At 45.2% G+C, this 18,245-nt stretch overlaps 1 protein-coding gene across 12 annotated transcripts in view; it reads left to right on the forward strand.

Moving 5' to 3' along the window:
• Window positions 1-18,245, forward strand: part of vps8 (VPS8 subunit of CORVET complex) — a 957,961-nt gene that overhangs the window by 60,544 nt on the left and 879,172 nt on the right. For 11 of the 12 annotated variants that reach the window (XM_085985671.1, XM_085985669.1, XM_085985662.1 and 8 more), the window contains one exon: window positions 12,996-13,166. The exons of the other annotated variant lie outside the window; for it this stretch is intronic. In XM_085985671.1, coding sequence (XP_085841797.1) covers window positions 12,996-13,166 — 171 coding nt within the window. The remainder of the gene's footprint in view (window positions 1-12,995; window positions 13,167-18,245) is intronic. 12 annotated transcript variants of the gene reach the window in all.

Below are 18,245 nucleotides of genomic sequence, written 5' to 3' on the forward strand. Positions count from 1 at the left end.
ATACCGATCTCTGGGGAATACCACTGTATACTTTCCTCCAGTCTGAAAAACAACCATTCACCACTACTCTCTGGATTCTGTCCCTTAGCCAATTTTGTATCCATACTGTCACTGTCCCTTTAATCCCATGAGCTTTAATTTTGCTAACAAGTCTATTATGCAGTACTTTTATCAACTGCCTTTTGAAAGTCCATATGCACAACATCAACTGCACTACTCTCATCAACCGTCTCTGTTACTTCATCAAAGAACTCGATCAAGTTAGTCAAGCACAATTTGCCTTTAACAAATCTGTGCTAACTTTCATTTATAGCCCATACCTTTCTAAATGCTGATTAATTTTGTCTCAAAGTTTCCCCACCACCAACGTTAGGCTAACTGGCCTGTAGTTGCTGGGTTTATCCCTCTTTTTTTTAAACAGGGTTGTACCATTTGCAATCCTCCAGTCCTCTGGCACCACCCCCGTATCCAAGGAGGATTGGAAAATTGTGGCCAGAGCCTCCACCATCTCCATCCTTACTTCCCTCCGTAACCTAGTGTGTATCCCATCCGGACCGGGTGACTTTTCTACTTTGAACAGTGCCAACCTTTTAAGTACATCCTCTTTATCTATATTTATCCTGTGCAATATTGCTACTGCCTCTTCCTTTACTAATACATTGGCAGCATCCTCTTCTCTAGTGAAAACAGAGGCAAAGTACTCATTTAGTACCTCAGTCGGGATGGGCAATAAATGCTGGTCTTGCCAGTGACGCCTACATCCAGTGAATGAATAAAAAAAGCCATGCCCTCTGTCTTCAGCCCCACCCTTCCTTAAATACCCTTTTAGAAACACAAATAGTAAAAGACTTTTGGGGTCCCTTTTTATATTAGCTGCTAATCTATTCTCATACTCTCTCTTTGCCCCTCTTGCTCCCTTTTTTAGATCTCCTCTGTACTTTCTATATTCAACTTGGTTCTCTTCTGTATTATGAACTGTATAATTTCCATAAGCTTGCTTTTCCTGTATCATTTTAACCTCTATATCTTTAGTCATCCAGGGAGCTCTAGCTTTGGAAGCCCTTCCTTTCCCCCTCATGGGAAAGCATCTACTCTGTAGCCGAATCATCTCCTCTTTGAAGGCCTCCCATTGTTCAATTACTGTTTTTCCTACCAATTTTTGATTCCAATCCACCTGGACCAGATCCCTTTTCAATTCACTGAAGTTAGCCTCTCTCCAGTTAAGTATTTTTACATTTGATGATACCTTGTCCTTTTCCATAACTTTTCTAAACTTGATATTTTATGATCACTGTTCCCCAAATGCTCTGCCACTGAAACATGTTTCACTTGCCCCACTTCATTCCCCAGAACTAGATCCAGCACTGTTGCCTTCCTCGTTGGGCTGGAAACACACTGGTCAAGAAAGTTCTCTAGTACACATTTAACAAATTCCTCCCCCTCTTTGCCCTTTACACTGTAATTTTCACAGTCTATATTAGGATAATTGAAGTCCCCCATTATCACTACTCTCTAGTTCTTGCATCTTTCTGTAATTTGCCTGCAAATTTACTCTTCTGTCTCCTTTCCACTATTTGGTGGCCTATAGTATACACCCAGTAGCATGATAGCTTCTCTGTTGTTCCTTAATTCTAACCAAATTGACTCTGCCTTTGGCCCCTCAACTACGCCATCCCTCTCCAGTGCTATAATTTATTGCCTGACTCTGTTATTGCGTTTGTTGATTAAAGCCAAGTACATATCTATTACCTGGAACCTTGCAACTTGTCAAAGTGCTTTAACTGTTCCCAATCTGCAAAATAAACCTGCCACGCTTGTCCCTGTAAGGAACAGAAATGCATGTGACTATAGTTGGTGCAGTTCTGTCATCCTTAATTGTTGAATAATGGCCCAGAATTGGTAGTCGGGATGACGGCGAACTGGCAGTGTTCTCTGTCATTCCACCTTTGAACTGAGCATGGGGAAATCCTGAAGTTGTAGTCTGTCACTGACAGTTCCGAAACAGGCTGCACTGTGCCCCGCACCCCCCACAGAGCCGGCAATCTGTGTAATCACCCAAATCAGAGAAACTGACAAACTTCAGCTCTTCCACAGTAAGCATGCTGCATCTAAAACTAAAAGTTAGACCCAAAGGGATTAGGTGTAACTGAGGTTTAACAGCGTATTGACTGCTGAACAAAGGTTAAGGGCCTGGAAAACTAATTTTAATTTTGTGAAATTTGTCCAATTTAATAAAAATGACAATTTTTAAGAAACTTTTAAAAAAAAGATTACATTTAAAAAAAAAAAAAAAAGTTTTTCCATCTTTATTTCAGGTTTGCCTTTTCCCCATGTGAGAGCCCCAATCTTTGTTTTGCTTACTAACTTCTTTGTTCGCTGTCTGCGAGAATTCTATGTTTTGATTGGCTGCGTAGACAACTTGTTGACGTCACAGCAGTTCGCACAAGAGGATCCCCACTATACTTGAATTAAATGTTGGAAAACTCGAAGTTCTCGACACAGGGATTGCGAGATCCTTGTGCGAAACTTATTTCGGGGCCAGCGACGAACGCCTTTGCTTTGCCGCTGACTGCAAATTCCGGGCCATTATTTGGCTACGTTTCCCAGTTTATTACTTTGCGTACAGAATCAGTAAAAGGGAAGTGTTGCCCTTAATATTCTGTATACCTTCCCTTAAGTAACTCTGATCTGGTCCTAATTAAGGAGCATCAGTGTTTTGAAACTAGACCGTCTTTGATAATTTTGATGTTTCACCATCTAGTCACCAGATGGCGCCTGTATCCCCAGTATTAGTGCGAATTGGCTATTCATGTTTTGTTACAGACAGTGGATGACTGCAGTGTGTCTGAAGCTCAGCCTTCACACTGTTTAATTTGACGTGACAGAACATATAAAATCCATTCCTTCTGATAATGGTTTTGAACATTTTTGAAATTTTATGAATACTTTCATAAACTGAATCTATTGAAAAACAGCCTGCTCTTCCCCCCACCCTCGCAACTCCCTAATTTAAGTGTATGTGCACATCTATATTTGCTTTTTTTGTGTCATCTTGATAGGATTGTGGATGATGGATTGAAATTAGAGACTGAAGGTCAAGTCTCTTCAATCTCATCACTTAAGCTTAATTTGGCATGACCTGACGCAGAGGCCGCAATTTTGCCATCATAGGCGGGATCGCAGTGAGTGGTTGTTGGCGGGTCCAGGTCCCGCTCCCGGGTCCAGGTCCCGCTCCCGGCTCCAGCCGCTCTGCGAAAAGGATTTTACGTTGATTGGGCTTGTTAAGCCCGCCCTGCAGGTTACTCGGCTCAATTACAAGGTGCGGGTCTGGTGACGTCACCTGATGACGCGTTTGTTGCCGGTATATTTAAAGGGGCCATGTCCCCATTTGGTCTCTTCTGATTTAATGCTCCTGAGTGCTGGTTCAGGCAACAATGACTGCAGCTAGACAAAGGGCTGTGCCACACGTCAATGATGACTCCCTCCATGTTCTTGGGGAGGGAGTCAGAGGACGCATGGAGGTTCTATTCCCTGGGGATGGAAATAGCTGAGGAGGTCAATGTAGGAAGAGGTTTAATGATCTTCTGCGTTCAGGAAAAGTGAGTATAAAAGCACACTTACCTTTATTCTGCTATGCCTGTCATCACATTTCCATCACTCTGCATTGCCAACGCTACTCCTGCACATCCTTATTCTCCCCAACATCCCTTGCACCATCACCCTATGAACAGAATCACAGTCCCATCTTACAATGTACCCCTCACACTCACCCTCATCGCAATGCAATGACAACAACTAACAACTCAAAAGGAGGGAACTTGGTATTGGCACCCCACTCCATCATAGCCTCCCTCTAAACATCTATCCCATCCATTCTTTACACTCATTCCATCACTCTCACTCAAACTTCTCTTCTCTTGTTTCCCTCATTGCAGGAAAAGAGAGCCCACAAGGAGAGGGAGAGAACAGGAGGCGGACCGCCATCATTGGCTGTGCTCACCAACGCTGAGGAGGCAGCACTGGACATAACAGGACTCGTTGACCAGCCTGAAGTGGAGGATGGAGAGAGGGGCTCATTAGAACAACCTGGTGACAGAATTATTTTCCATACATCTTAGTTTACATTCGTGAGTGACTCATATGGGGTCTGATGTCAAGAGAAATTGAATGCTAATCATGTGCTTAATGGAATGTGTCTGTAGTCTACACATCACATGTCTAACTCATGTCGTTACACTCCCACAGGACCCCCCCCCCCCCCCACTGTCCAGGAGGAAGAGCAGGAGCACTCCTCAGAGGATCCTCCAGCCTCTGAGGGAGCAGTGTCAGCAGAAATGAGCGCACCCAGCACCAGCGCAGAGACGCACACCTCGGGTCCTATGCGAGATAGAGTAGTGTTGTCACCTGGTGTATCAGAAGTCACAAGTGAGCAAGATCAGATGCTGGAGACAAGGATAGCGGTGGGGACAGGGACAGCAGTGGAGACTCCTCATCGGAGGCTGCAGGAATCTTCTAGCTCTGCTGAGCTGCATGCAGATGCTGAGCCTCGGGGGGCCATCCAGGAAGAGCGCGATCCTGGAGCTTCAGGAACAAGTTCAGGAGGCTCTGACAGGGTTTGTAACCACGGTGACTGCGAGTGTGCAGAGAATGGAGGAGTCCATCTCAAATATGAGCAATGCCATGGCGCATGCACTGGCAACTGTAGGTTCTGCCATGGAAAGGTTGGTCACCTCCATGGAGGACATAAATCGTCAGACTCGAGAGAACATGGTAACACTTCTAAATAGATGGTCATCTATGGAGGCTAGATGGGCATCTATTGAGGAGAGAAACTAGAGGTTCATGGACGTCCTTGTTATGAGTAATATCAGTACAGACATAGGCCCTCATGGCCCCACTGATGTGCAGCAAGGTGCTCTCCATCTACTTGCTAGCAGTGAAGTGCGGACGGCCCATGAGAGGGATGATGGTGGGAGGGGACATGGAAGTGGGGGCTCCTCTCCAAGCGATCAAACTTCCACCCCTCTTGCCAACCCCTCGGTCAGAGCCCCAGATGCATCCCTGGACAGTGATGGCCGAATCTGCCCCTGCACAGCCGCAGGAGGAGCAGACTTTGGCGAGGCCCTCACGGGCTCCAAAACCCAGAGGATGACCGCCAAAGGCGTCTAAGCAGGCACAGCAGGGAAGTGAGCAGGCTCCTCTACATCTGCTGAAGCCACAGGGGTAGAAGCACGTGTAAAAGAAAGATCCCACATAAATAGTCACAAGGGTAGTCACTTAGGTGATTTGCTATAAATGAATGTCAAGTTTCTGTTCTTTTACTTTGTTGTAATAAATTATTTTTTTCTGAATGTTTGCATTCATTGCAATATGTGTGCTCACAATTGCAAGTGGCAGAGTGAAGTGTAAGGGTGCCTTTTATGTCCAGCAATGGTGGTGACGGTGCAAGGAATGCACAGTTCATTGTAGAGATGCTCTATGGTGTTGAAGTGGGGTGATGCCAACCTTCATGTGCATGTGGCAGCTACATGTCTGCTGCATAAAGTTAGGTGAATCTGGCATTGATTAGGCCATCCCCGGCATCGTGGGCAGCAATGTTCTTGTGTTCTGGTCGCATTAGGACAGCCGCTGCCTCCAGTTGTTCCTCATGCTGGACCTCATTCTACTCCTCCTCCCCCTCTGAAGAGGCTGTGCGCTCTGCGCCTTGTGCCTCATGCAGCGCTAATCCTTGCTGCAGTGCTATGTTGTGCTGGGCACAGCAGACAACGATGATTCTCGAGACCTTGTCTGGTGTGTACTGAAGGGCTCCCCAGATCTGTCCAGGCATCTGAAGTGCATTTTGAGCAACCCTATGCTCTGAGACTTCTGGTGGAAATGTGGCTTTGATTATAACACTCCTCAGACTCGTTTGATGGCCTCCTCAAAGGTGTCATTAGCCACGTCTTCAGGGGATAGCCCTTGTCTCCAAGGAGCCAGCTGGAAAGTTTGTTTGGAGGAGGGACAGTGGACTGGTGCAGGATGTAAGCGTCATGGCAGCTGTCTGGGAACTTGGAGCACACATGCATGATGCTCTTCCTATGGTTGCACACCAGCTGCACATTAACGGAATGGAAGCCCTTGCGGTTGACATACTGCTGGGTTCTGATGGGGTGCCCTGAAGGCTATATGTGTGCAGTCGATGACTCCCTGCACCCGTGGGAAGCCAGCCAGATTGACAAAGCCAAGCGCCTGCTCGGTAACACTGGCTTTATCAGTGGATGTAATTGGCAGACTTATCAAAGAGAGCATCGGTGACCTGCGTGATGCATCTGTGGGCGGCCGACTGGGAGATGCCGCTAATGCCTGCTGCAGATCCCTGGAAGGAGCCTGACGCAAAGAAGTTGAGGTTGGTGGTGACTTTGACAGCCACTGGTAAGGGGTGTCCACCCTCTCTGCTGGGCTGCAGGTCTTGATCGAGCATTGTGCAAATGTCTGCGACTACCTGTCTTGATAGTCTCAGCCTCCTTTGGCACTGCTGCTCAGTCATGTTGAGGAAGCTCATCCTCTGCCTGTAAACCCTGTGTTGGGTGTATCTCCTGCGGCACGGTGCAGCCCTGTGCTGATGCCCTCTGCCCTGTGCAGCAGCAGGTGGTCGAGGAGAAGGTTGGCACTCCTTGTTGGTGCTGCTGCTGTGCCTTGTTCTGCTGTTGCTGCGGCTGATCGTGGTCAGATTCTGAGGACCAGGGTGAGAGAGTATAAATGGTTCCTATTCTGCTGTTATATATGGCAGGTGAGGATGAGATGTTAGAAGCAATCTGTCAATGGGGAGAGAGGTTATTCCAAGAAGGTGACAGTTGATATAGAGTTTACATCACCCACTTACAGCCTCAATAAAGATCAAACGTGTCTTCCCAATCCTGAAATCAGCAACTTCTGACGTTGGAAAGTGAACAGATGTGAAATGTTAGATTTTATACTACATTCAACTCGATTGAACTCCCGATCTACTTACCTGACGTGATCTCTGAACGACGAGAACCTCGTTAAAAATGTGGTAAAATAGAAATAGGCTGGCAAAATAGTAGTTAACAAGCATTTAACTGTCTTAAATGCCTCCTCCGCCGCTTGGTGTCGGGTCTGTTCTGCAATCGCAGACCCAACACTTTGGAAACTTACATGGAGATGGGTTCGGAGTGGGCTCTCAACCCGCTGTCAATCATTTTGATTTTGACAGCGGACCCGCCACTGAACCCGCCCCCTGAGTGCCTGCAAAATCGCTGCCAGAGAGTCGCTTACTGCTTCTGAATTTTTCATACATTAATTCTATTTTTAAAACACTTGCTTTTTGAGGGGTATGTTTTTTATGCAGTATCTTTTTAAAAAAATTCTCTGGACACCATCTCTCATCCGCAAAAAAAGTACTGGCAGTGGTGATGCAGTGAGGCCATTTACTGCCTTTCAAGTCTGAATGTCTGCTGGCCACAATCAACCCAGTTCTGGTTGGCACTTGTCTGATCAGAGCTTGCCCACAATAAGTTTTAGTTTGCCTCATAAATGGTGGTATTTATTTTATAAGGCTGGTCAGGTTGCATTTTATTTATAATTATATTCAGTGGGAAATAAATGAGTGTTAATTTTTATTTTTCAGCAAAATTAAATTGGATAAAGCTGCTTTGATTTTTTTTGAAGTTTGATCTGACATTTCTCCTCATGTTCTAAATTAATGAATTAGGACATTGCAGCAGAGTTTTTGCTGAGTTTGGCCTTGTATGTTTTGGTGCTCTCGCGGAGGCTTTCCTGGTGGTGACTTTACTGGTAATCTCCATCAGGAGACTAAACACAACTGGCAAGAGACTATACTGGTGCAAATTTGTACCAGCTGGTTCAATGGTTAGAGTTGCCTTTCTATTTTGAATGCTTTTAAATGTCCAAATATCAAAGGAAACATTCATGCGTATTTGCAACTGCCATGTATTTGTTGGCTGGTGGGAGCATGAAGGAAATGATCAAGTCATTCATTAGAGGTGGGTATATTGGGAAAATAACGCTTGCATGTTTCTCTGCTAATAAAGCCAGCGAATTCCAGTGGGCATGGTTGTGGTGAGGGAGATGGCCACGCGGGGTCGCCTCGGAATTTTACTGCTAACGATACCCGAGATGTTTCATGGGAATTGTAGTCCTGGGCTCGTTGATGGAGAATGTTAATTCCCTTTTTTTTGTTCTGGTGATGTGGATGGTGCTGGCCTGGTGACATCGATTGCCCATCCTTAGTTGCCCCGAGAAGGTTGTGGTGGGCCTTCTCCTTGGACTGCTACAGTCCGTGCAATGATGGTGCTTCCACAGTCCGTGCAATGATGGTGCTTCCACAATGGCGTAGGGTCGGGAATTCCATGGTAGAGACCCATTGACGTTGAATGCATGCGATATATGTCCAAACCAGAATGGTGTGTGATTTGGAGGAGAACTTGGAAGTGACTGTGTTCCCACGACATTGCTGCTGTCTTTCTTGGTGGTAGAGGTGACAGGGAGGGAGGTGCTGGTGAATTACTGTATATCCTGCAGCCACAGTGTGCCTGTGATTTTGCCCGGTTTGCTGGGAAGATTGTACCCAGCATCCAGGATGTTCAGAAGCCTGGAAGATTGCATCATGCTGTTGGTGGGGAGCGGAGAGATATTGGAGTCAGGTTTTCGGTAAATTATATATTTGTTTTAATGGAATAAATGTTATTTTTTAGGGCATAAAATGGGTGAGTGAGGAATAATCAAGGCAGCTGTATCTTGCAGATTTTTTTGTTTCCTGGAATGTGGTTTTATGTATTATGATTAGTGAGGAGCAGAGGTAGGAAATAGTGAGTTAGAAAGGAGCTAAACAGAGACTTAAACAGTCAACCAATAAACAAGAGGAAAATTGACTGATTGGATGGTCGTGATATAGATGGTCAACTCCATGGTCATGATGAGAAACTCAGTTATGCATGACATGCAAAAATTGTTACTATAAAGATGGTGACTCTAAATATTAATTAATGCATTCAACTTCTGGACTTGGATCCGAACTGTACATGTATCTTTGTCTGGAATCAACAACACCTGGAGAAAACTAAACAGAAAAAAGCAAGAGCGGTTGCTGGAATTGTCAACAGACGTGTCAAGACTTTGTGATTTTGATGCATCTCATACTGAAAAGTAAATTGCACTCCTATTTGCACTATTTGAATGGAGTTCTTACCTTGTCGGGCAGTTAAATTCCAGGTGTAGAGTTTCCCCTTTGGGCGCAATCGATGAGCAAATTGCGCCCAAGATTGCACTAGTTTTGAAGAAGTGTTTTTTTTGCTCAAGTTTCCACTTGAACTCATTTGCATATTGCCAAGCGTAAAATCTTCCATGAACCAGCACAATTGAGCAGCATTTTTGAACATAAATTTTTCAAAAAAAGTTTTGCGTTTAAAAAAATTCCTTGATATATTTAAGAGTGGTAACCTGGTGCAGTTTGATTACTACAGCTAAAAATGGGTTTATCACAAAATAATCCTTTTTACTCAGTGTCTAGTCCAACACCTGTGAGTAACTCGATTTTAAATAACTCAAAATGACTTTAAAAAACTATACAGAACCATTTGCTAGTTATATTAGTGTACAGTAGTCAATTTCTTAATACATTTTAAAAAGTTATATTCAATAGCCTTTTAAAATGTCTCCCCCTCCTGTAATTTCTGCACTGATTGTTGGGTGTGAGGCTCATGCTGGTGTGAGTCATGTAACACTCAGAGTGGGTAGAGAAGCAAAGTGTTCCAGTGCACCCGTGCAGCAGTGGAGATCTGTACCGATGTCTGCTGGTGTTTGATTAGGCCATCCTGAAATAACATACAATTGGGGCTTATCTTTCACTATTACTTTTATATAAAAGGTATACTTTTAGTAAATCCTGTATTTTTCAGTCTAAATTTTCTCTCCAGTTTTTGCCTTCTACTCCTGAGGTGCTATCTCTTCTGATGAAACTGGTAGATTTTTATGTTGAATTTGAGATGAGCATTAACTTCCTTGATTTTTTTTTTTCCCCCTGGTTTTTCCTTTTGGTTCTTGAGTAGGCCCTTGGAATGCATTTTGATGCAATGTATTTCTTGCAGGCGTTTTGTTACCAGCCTCAATGACGACTATCCTGAGTAATCTTCTTGGATTACAAGTATTGGCAGCGTTGGTCAGTGGCTAGTAATTATTTATTTAACTGTCGTTGAGCCTTGTGTATGCCATTTATACAAGAGATGAATATTACATACGTGGCAGCATGTCCTGTCTGAAATGCACCAGACAAATTTCACACGCACACTTGGCCTATTCTTTTAATGCTCCTTTGCTATGGTGGGCACACAGCCTAAGTCAGATTTGTCTACATATGTAGAGAAAATTAATCAAATAGGAGTGAAATGTCAGCGTTTACCAGGTGTGCATTGTAAGACAAAGAGGGTAATCTTAACCTCCAAAAATGGGTGAGTTTGGGTCAGGTGGGAAGTTAAAATGTAAAAAATCTGAAACCGGAACCCAACCTGCCCAGTTCCGGTTTTCACAGGGATGGGATGAGGGGCGGGCGACCAATCCGCGCTCAGGAGGCGGGTTGGTCGTTGAAATTTTTTTAAGAGGCTACACGCCTTCAATTTAACAGGATTTCTATTTTTAACCCATGTTTGCCGGGTTTCCCTGGGCTCGGGAAACCTGGCAGGTAAAAGGAGGCAAGAAGGGTCGGATCCATCAGGTAAGTGCCTTTGCAGCTCTGCTTGTGGGCCAGGAGGAACAGGAGTGTTTCCTCCTGGCCCAAAAAGCTAACCTGTAAACACACCACCCCGCCTCCCCCCCCCCCCCCCCCCCCATTTCTACGATCTCTTCCCCCCACCCCCCCCAATCACCGACCCTCCCCCGATCTCTCCCCGACCCTCCGATCTCTGACCTCCCTTCGATCTCTGACTCTCCCCCCCCCGATTCCCCCATCTCTGTGTAAGATCCCTCTTCGACCCCTCCCCCCTCCCCCCACGCCCAGCGATCTCTATCCCCAACATCCACTAAACCTACCTCCTCCTGGGCTGCAGCCTTTTCTGGAGCGTTCCCCGTCCGACAGGCAGTGGCTTTTGGGCGGGGAATCTGTCCCAAAAAAACCACACACCTCCATGGCGTTCGGGGAAACCCAGACCCCGACCATAACTCCTCTCCCCTGCTCCGAAACCCCACCCAGTACCTATTTGGGCCAAAGTGTACAGACAGACCAATTTCAATATTAGGATTTCAGTAACTGGAATTGGTGAAAATTTGCTGAGTGCATCATTTTGGTTGGATACAGACACACTTGATTTACTTTTATTTTTGGGGGGATATTTAGCATCCAATGAAGGACAAATTTTGGGGAAAGGAATGTTCCCCACATTTTCTCTCGTTTTTTAGTCCTTTATGTACTTATGTAGCCCTACTGTGCATACCCTGCTCCCAGGCTGTGCTGGTGTGTGACCACAATTGGGGAGAATCTGCTGAGGACTTTCCCTCCCCCTGCAGGGAGACCTATCTTGTTGGTACTTGTTTCTGGATGAAGTTTGAAACTGAGTGGAGTGGGTATCAGACCATTATCCTTCCATTCCCATTCAGTGCATTGTCACTTCCTGTGCCCTTTTAAAGGAGTTCAGTCAAATCTGGTGTTCCAAAAATGTACTGGTTCCACCTCCATTCCTACTTTTTATTTCTGTACGTGCTTTGTTTTGCTTTATAGATGCTCAGGGAACATCCAGGAAACACAGACAAGTAGGTCCTGCCAAAAAGTTTGTGCAGCATTGGAGCACCAGTATGTAGTGATATGGATGTGCATCCATGCCTGTGATTTCCCCCACAAACTGTTGAGCTCACTATTGGAACTGCCTCATTGTGGGAGTTTCAAAGTTCATCCCCAGAGGGAGAAAAGGGATAGTTAAATCCTGACTAACACTCACTGTGGCAGTGCGGCTGCAATACAATAAAATATAGAATGGAATGGGCAGAGATCTATAAGTAGGCTGTCTATCCATCCTCTCAGCCATAGTTAGTGCAAAGTGCTGCAAAATCAGGAATTGGGAAGAACAGGAATAAAGCTTTGCAGCAATATTCAGACAATAAGAAAAAATAATCAGGTAATCAATTCATATAATGCGTTTTCTCTTGGTTCCTTAACTATTTTAGCAAGTGGAAAATTGCTGCAAGTGCAGGCCCTAAGGGGGAGAAATTGGGTGGAGCCGCAAATGGGGCGCCAAGCTCGCCTGGGCGCCAGATTTTGCGCTGCGATCGGAGCAGCAGCGATCGCCGGAAATTCAGCTTGAGCGCCCCAAGAGGGACACGGGGCGAGGCTCGAGGCGCTCCGCGTCCCTCTTAGGGTGCTGAAACTGAATATCGCAGCGCAACATGCCGCAGCGCCACACGCTGCGGCACGGCGCGCTGCGGTACTGCAGGCCTTCCTCCCATTCTTAAGGGGGAGGGGCCTGCACCAGCACGATGAGCGATCGCGAGTGCCGGCAAAAGAGCCCGGCACTGAGGGGAAGTGCCGGGCTCTCGGAAAACAGCCGGCAATGCCGCGGGGGGAGAACAGCAGGCCAGGGACAGAGGTGCTGGCAGGCGGCCGCCGAAAAAAAACAGCCGCCCCGCACCTCAATTTGCGCCACTGCCACCACAGGTAGGCCCCGTGAACCGGGCGCGATTAGCGAGCGGCGCTACAGAGGCGGTCGCTGTCAAATATCGCGATCGGGGCGGTAGCAGGTCGCTGCGCACACCGATGACGTCATCAGTGGCGGCGCAGCGCAACAGGCTAACGCTGCCATTAGCGCCCCAGCTAAATATCGCGGGAGGCGTGGCCAGTGGCGCTAAAGCCACTGAGTGCCCTCTTTAGGCGCTAAATGGTGGCGCAGCCCACCGAATTTCTAGGCCTAAATGTGTGGGCTTGGGTACTCTTCAAGTTTTGCTTGAACAGAAAGGGAGAATTCATCGTAAACTTTCCCTTTTTCTGCCCACAGTGGATCAATTCTCGGACACTGGCTCTGCTGGACAGTGCAGAGAAGCTACATGTGGTGGACCGTCATAGTCAAGAAGAGCTGGAGATTGTGGACATTGCAGAAGTTCAGCTGGTTTACAACAGCAGCCACTTCAAATCCCTAGCCACTGGTGGGAATGTTAGCCAGGCTTTGGTAAGAGCTCAGAAAACTGCAATTGTCCTCAATCTGCTATCTGAGTTAAATTGTTGTTTTTCTCTTGTGTTGTGGTTTGTGATAAAGGTGAGGTTAGATGGATCCATTGTACTGGATCATCTGGATTGTTTTTTGTACCTTTTCATGTCCCTTGACAGGATGCTTCTTTCTCTAGTTAGGACAGAGCAGTGTCGTGATTATCAATATTGCTCATTGGCAAATGTGCTGCGTTTTTGCAAGGTGGCATTAAGTAATTATGTTCACAGGGAGTAAAGGCTGTTTTAGTTATTCATGTGCGCTTCAAACTCATGACCAATCTTAGAAACATGCAAGATTATTTTCTATGTTTAAAGCATATGCTTGTACTGTGAAAAATATCTCGCAGCTGGTTTTTGTTCACATTTGAATGCCATTCTTTGTGATCATGAACAGGGCTGGAATGCTTGTATTTGCTGAGTGAATTGACTTGGACTGGCAATGGTGGAGTTGTCCCAATGCAAATCAAATTTTTAAATGGTGTTTTCCTGGATACATGGGAACCTCTGGGAGCCTTAACTTTGTGTGAAATCTGTGTCAAAAGTAGTTTTCATTCTACATCAAATAAGGAACATTTTGGATGTGTTTTTTATATTGCGCGCACACACACAGGATAAGTATGTTTTAGAAATAATGATTGAAAATGGAAGCTGTGTAACATTAATAAAGTTCAGAATGACGATTGGAGCCCAGCTGCCTGCCAGATACAGCCATGCACTTTGATCTGTAGATTAACCAGGATGCCGAAGTTTAATTCTGGGTGGTAGTCAAGTTATTCGTCCTTTTAAAGGTATTTTATTTGTAGATTCTAGCTCATGCCAGTCAGACATAGGAATGGTTTCAAAAGCGAATGGATCATTAGATGGACAGGAGACTATTGTTTATACCATATTTACTTAATTGTTGGAGGTGTTTTGGTTGTCTGGCCGTGGAGAAGAATTGGTCAGATCATCAGGTAACCTTGTATATCAAAGTGAAGACAAGCATATAGCTGAGGAGTAGCCCTGAGAGTCCTAGTTCTCTGCTTTACACTACTGTAGCCATGATGAGTGCCATTGGGGGCGGGGGTGGGAGTGATTCTGTGTACAATCTCCCATGTAATCTCCATCAGAGACTCAATTGAAAGCTGCTGAAAAGATCCCAAGAATCCTGGACTGATTACAAAATTTTTTTTATTGCGTAAGTCAAGTATGGTCCTATTAGTTTCTTGTTGTGTCTTTTCTTCATCTGTGTGTGTAATTATCTTACAATTAATTTTAGTCCACAATTAATGGCTTGACATTGTGGTATATACTGTCTTTCAGGGTATTACAGATGGGCATTTCATATCGTCTCTGATGTGTTACACCATAAATAAGGGGAAATTGTTAGTCCTGGGGTATGTTAGTCCACTTACAACATAGGGAAAAGTTGTAGTTCCAATGAATCCATGAAAAAGTGGGTCTCAATGGCCATTCGGTAATTTAGAGGCCAGTGAGTTTACATTTGAAGTGTTATCTGTGCAAAATAAGCATACCAAGAGGTTCTGGATCATAGGAGTCTTCGTCTGCTTATGGAATCTGCTTATTAGCCTGAATTGTAACAATAGAAACATAAAAACATAGAAGATAGGAGCAGGAGTAGGCCATTTGGCCCCTCGAGCCTGCTCCGCCATTCAATGCGATCATGGCTGATCATCCAAATTCAGTACCCTGTCCCTGCTTTCTCCCCATATCCCTTGATCCCCTTAGCCGTAAGAAATATATCTAACTCCTTCTTGAATATATTTAATGAATTGGCCTCAACTATCTTCTGTGGTAGAAAATTCCACAGGTTCACCACTCTCTGGGTGAAGAAACTCCTCCTCATCTCAGTCCTAAATGGCTTACCCCTTATCCTTAGACTGTGACCCCTGGTTCTGGACTCCCCCGCCATCGGGAACAGCCATCCTGCATCTAGTTTGTCTAGTCCTGTTAGAATTTTATAAGTTTCAATGAGACCTCCTCTCATTCTTCTAAACTCTAGAGAATATAAGCCTAATCGACCCAATATCTCTTCATACGTCATTCCTGCCATCCCAGGTATCAGTCTGGTGAATCTTCGCTGCACTCCCTCCATGGCAAGAACATCCTTCCTCAGATAAAGCGACCAAAACTGCACACAATACTCAAGGTGTGGTCTCACCAAGGCCCTGTACAACTGCAGCAAGACATCCATGCTCCTGTACTCGAATCCTCTCGCTATCAAGGCCAACATACCATTTGCCTTCTTAACTGCCTGCTGCACCTGCATGCTTACCTTCAGCGACTGGTGCACAAGGACACCCAGGTCTCGTTGCACTTCCCCTTTTCCCAATCTATTGCCGTTCAGATAATAATCTGCCTTCCTGTTTTTGCCACCAAAGTGGATAACCTCGCATTTATCCACATTATACTGCATCTGCAATGCCTTTGCCCAATCGCCCAACCTGTCCAAATCATACTGGAGTTTCTCTGCATCCTCCTCACAGCACACACGCCCACCCAGCTTTGTGTCGTCTGCAAACTTGGAGATATTTCATCTAGTTCCCTCGTCTAGATCATTAATATATATTGTGAATAACTGGGGTCCTAGCACCGATCCCTGCGGTACCCCACTAGTCACTGCCTTCCACTCGGAAAAAGACCCGTTTATTCCAACTCTTTGCTTCCTGCCTGCCAACCAGTTTTCTATCCAAGTCAGTACCTTACCCCCAATCCCATGTGCTTTAACTTTGCACGCTAGTCTCTTATTCGGGACCTCATCGAAAGCCTTCTGAAAGTCCAAATACAACACATCCACTGGTTCTCCCTTATCTATTCACCAGTTACATCCTCAAAAAATTCCAGTAGATTAGTCAAGCATGATTTACATAGAAGACAGGAGCAGGAGTAGGCCATTCGGCCCCTCGAGCCTGCTCCGCCATTCAATGCGATCATGGCTGATCATCCAAGTTCAGTACCCGGTCCCTGCTTTCTCCCCATACCCCTTGATCCCTTTAGCCTTAAGAAATATATCCAACTCCTTTTTGAATATATTTAATGAATTGGCCTCTACTGCCTTCTGTGGTAGAGAATTCCACAGGTTCACCACTCTCTGGGTGAAGAAATTCCTCCTCATCTCAGTCCTAAATGGCTTACCCCTTATCCTTAGACTGTGACCCCTGGTTCTGGACTCCCCGACCATCGGGAACATCCTCCCTGCATCAGTCTGTCCAGTCCTGCCAGAATTTTATAAGTTTCAATGAGATCCCCTCTCATTCTTCTAAACTCCAGCGAGTACCAGCCCAATCGACCCAATCTCTCCTCATACGTCATTCCTGCCATCCCAGGTATCAGCCTGGTGAATCTTCGCTGAACTCCTTCCATGGCAAGAATATCCTTCCTCAGATAAGGCGACCAAAACTGCACACAATACTCAAGATGTGGTCTCACCAAGGCCCTGTACAACTGCAGCAAGACATCCTTGTCACCTTTTGTAAATCCATGTTGGCTTTGTCTGATCCTGTCACTGTTTTCCAAGTGCTCTGCTATTACATCTTTTATAATGGACTCTAGCATTTTCCCCACTACCGATGTCAGGCTTACCGGTCTATAATTCCCCGTTTTTTCTCCACCAGCTTTTTTAAATAGTGGGGTTACATTAGCTACCCTCCAATCCATGGGAACAGTTCCAGAGTCTATAGAATTTTGGAAGATGACCAGCAATGCATCTGCTATTTCTCGGGCCACTTCCTTAAGTACCCTAGAATGTAGATTATCAGGCCCTGGGGATTTATTGGCCTTCAATCCCATCAATTTCCCTAACACTATTTCCCTACAAATACTGATTTCATTCAGTTCCTCCCTCTCATTAGACCCTATCTTTCCCGACATCTCTGGGAGTTTATTTGTGTCCTCTTTTGTGAAGACAGAACCGAAGTATGTATTTAATTGGTCTGCCATGTCTTTATTCCCCATTATAAATTCCCCTGATTCTGACTGCAAGGGACCTACGCTTGACTTTACCAATCTTTTTCTCTTCACATATCTATAGAAGCTTTTACAGTCAGTTTTTATGTTCCCTGCAAGCTTACTCTCATACTCTAGTTTCCCCCTCTTAATTAATCCCTTTGTCCTCCTTTGTTGAATCCTAAACTGCTCCCAATCCTCAGGTTTACTGCTTTTTCTGGCCAATTTATATGTCCTCTCCTTGGATCTTATGCTATCCCTAATTTCCCTCGTTAGCCACGGTTGAGTCACCGTTTTTGTTTTATTTTTATGCCAAACTGGGATGAACAAATTCTGTAGTTCATCCATGCAGCCTTTGAATGTTTGCCATTGCCTATCCACCGTCAACCCTTTGAGTGCCATTCCCCAATCAATCCTACCCAACTCGCGCCTCAGACCATCGTAGTTTCCTTTATTTAAATTTAGGACCCTAGTCTCTGAGTCGACTATTTCATTCTCCATCTTAATGAAGAATTCGATCATATTATGATCACTCCGACCCAAGGGGCCTCGTACAACAAGATTGCTAATTAATCCTTTCTCGTTACATAATACCCAGTCTAAGATGGCCTGATCTCTGGTTGGTTCCTCGACATATTGGTCCAGGAAACCATCCCTTAAACACTCCAGGAATTCCTCCTCCACAGTATTGTTACTAATTTGGTTAGCCCAATCTATATGTAGATTAAAGTCACCCATGATGACTGCTGTGCCTTTTATTGCACGCTTCTCCAATTTCCCTTTTAATGCCATCCCCAACCTCCGCATTACTGTTTGGAGGTCTATATACCACTCCCACTAACGTTTTCTGCCCCTTGGTATTTCTCAGTTCTACCCATACAGATTCCACATCATCAGAGCTAATATCCTTCCTTACAATTGTGTTAATCCCTTCTTTAATCAGCAATGCTACCCCACCTCTCTTTCCTTTTTGCCCATCTTTCCTGAATATTGAATACCCTTGGATGTTGAGTTCCCAGCCTTGGCCACCCTGGAGCCATGTTTTCGTAATCCTAATCAAATCATATGCGTTTACCTCTATTTGCGCAACTAATTC

Source organism: Somniosus microcephalus, chromosome 4 (assembly GCF_052327205.1).
Source record: "Somniosus microcephalus isolate GS21.2 chromosome 4, FLI_Smic_1.0, whole genome shotgun sequence".
Classification (NCBI taxonomy): domain Eukaryota; kingdom Metazoa; phylum Chordata; class Chondrichthyes; order Squaliformes; family Somniosidae; genus Somniosus; species Somniosus microcephalus.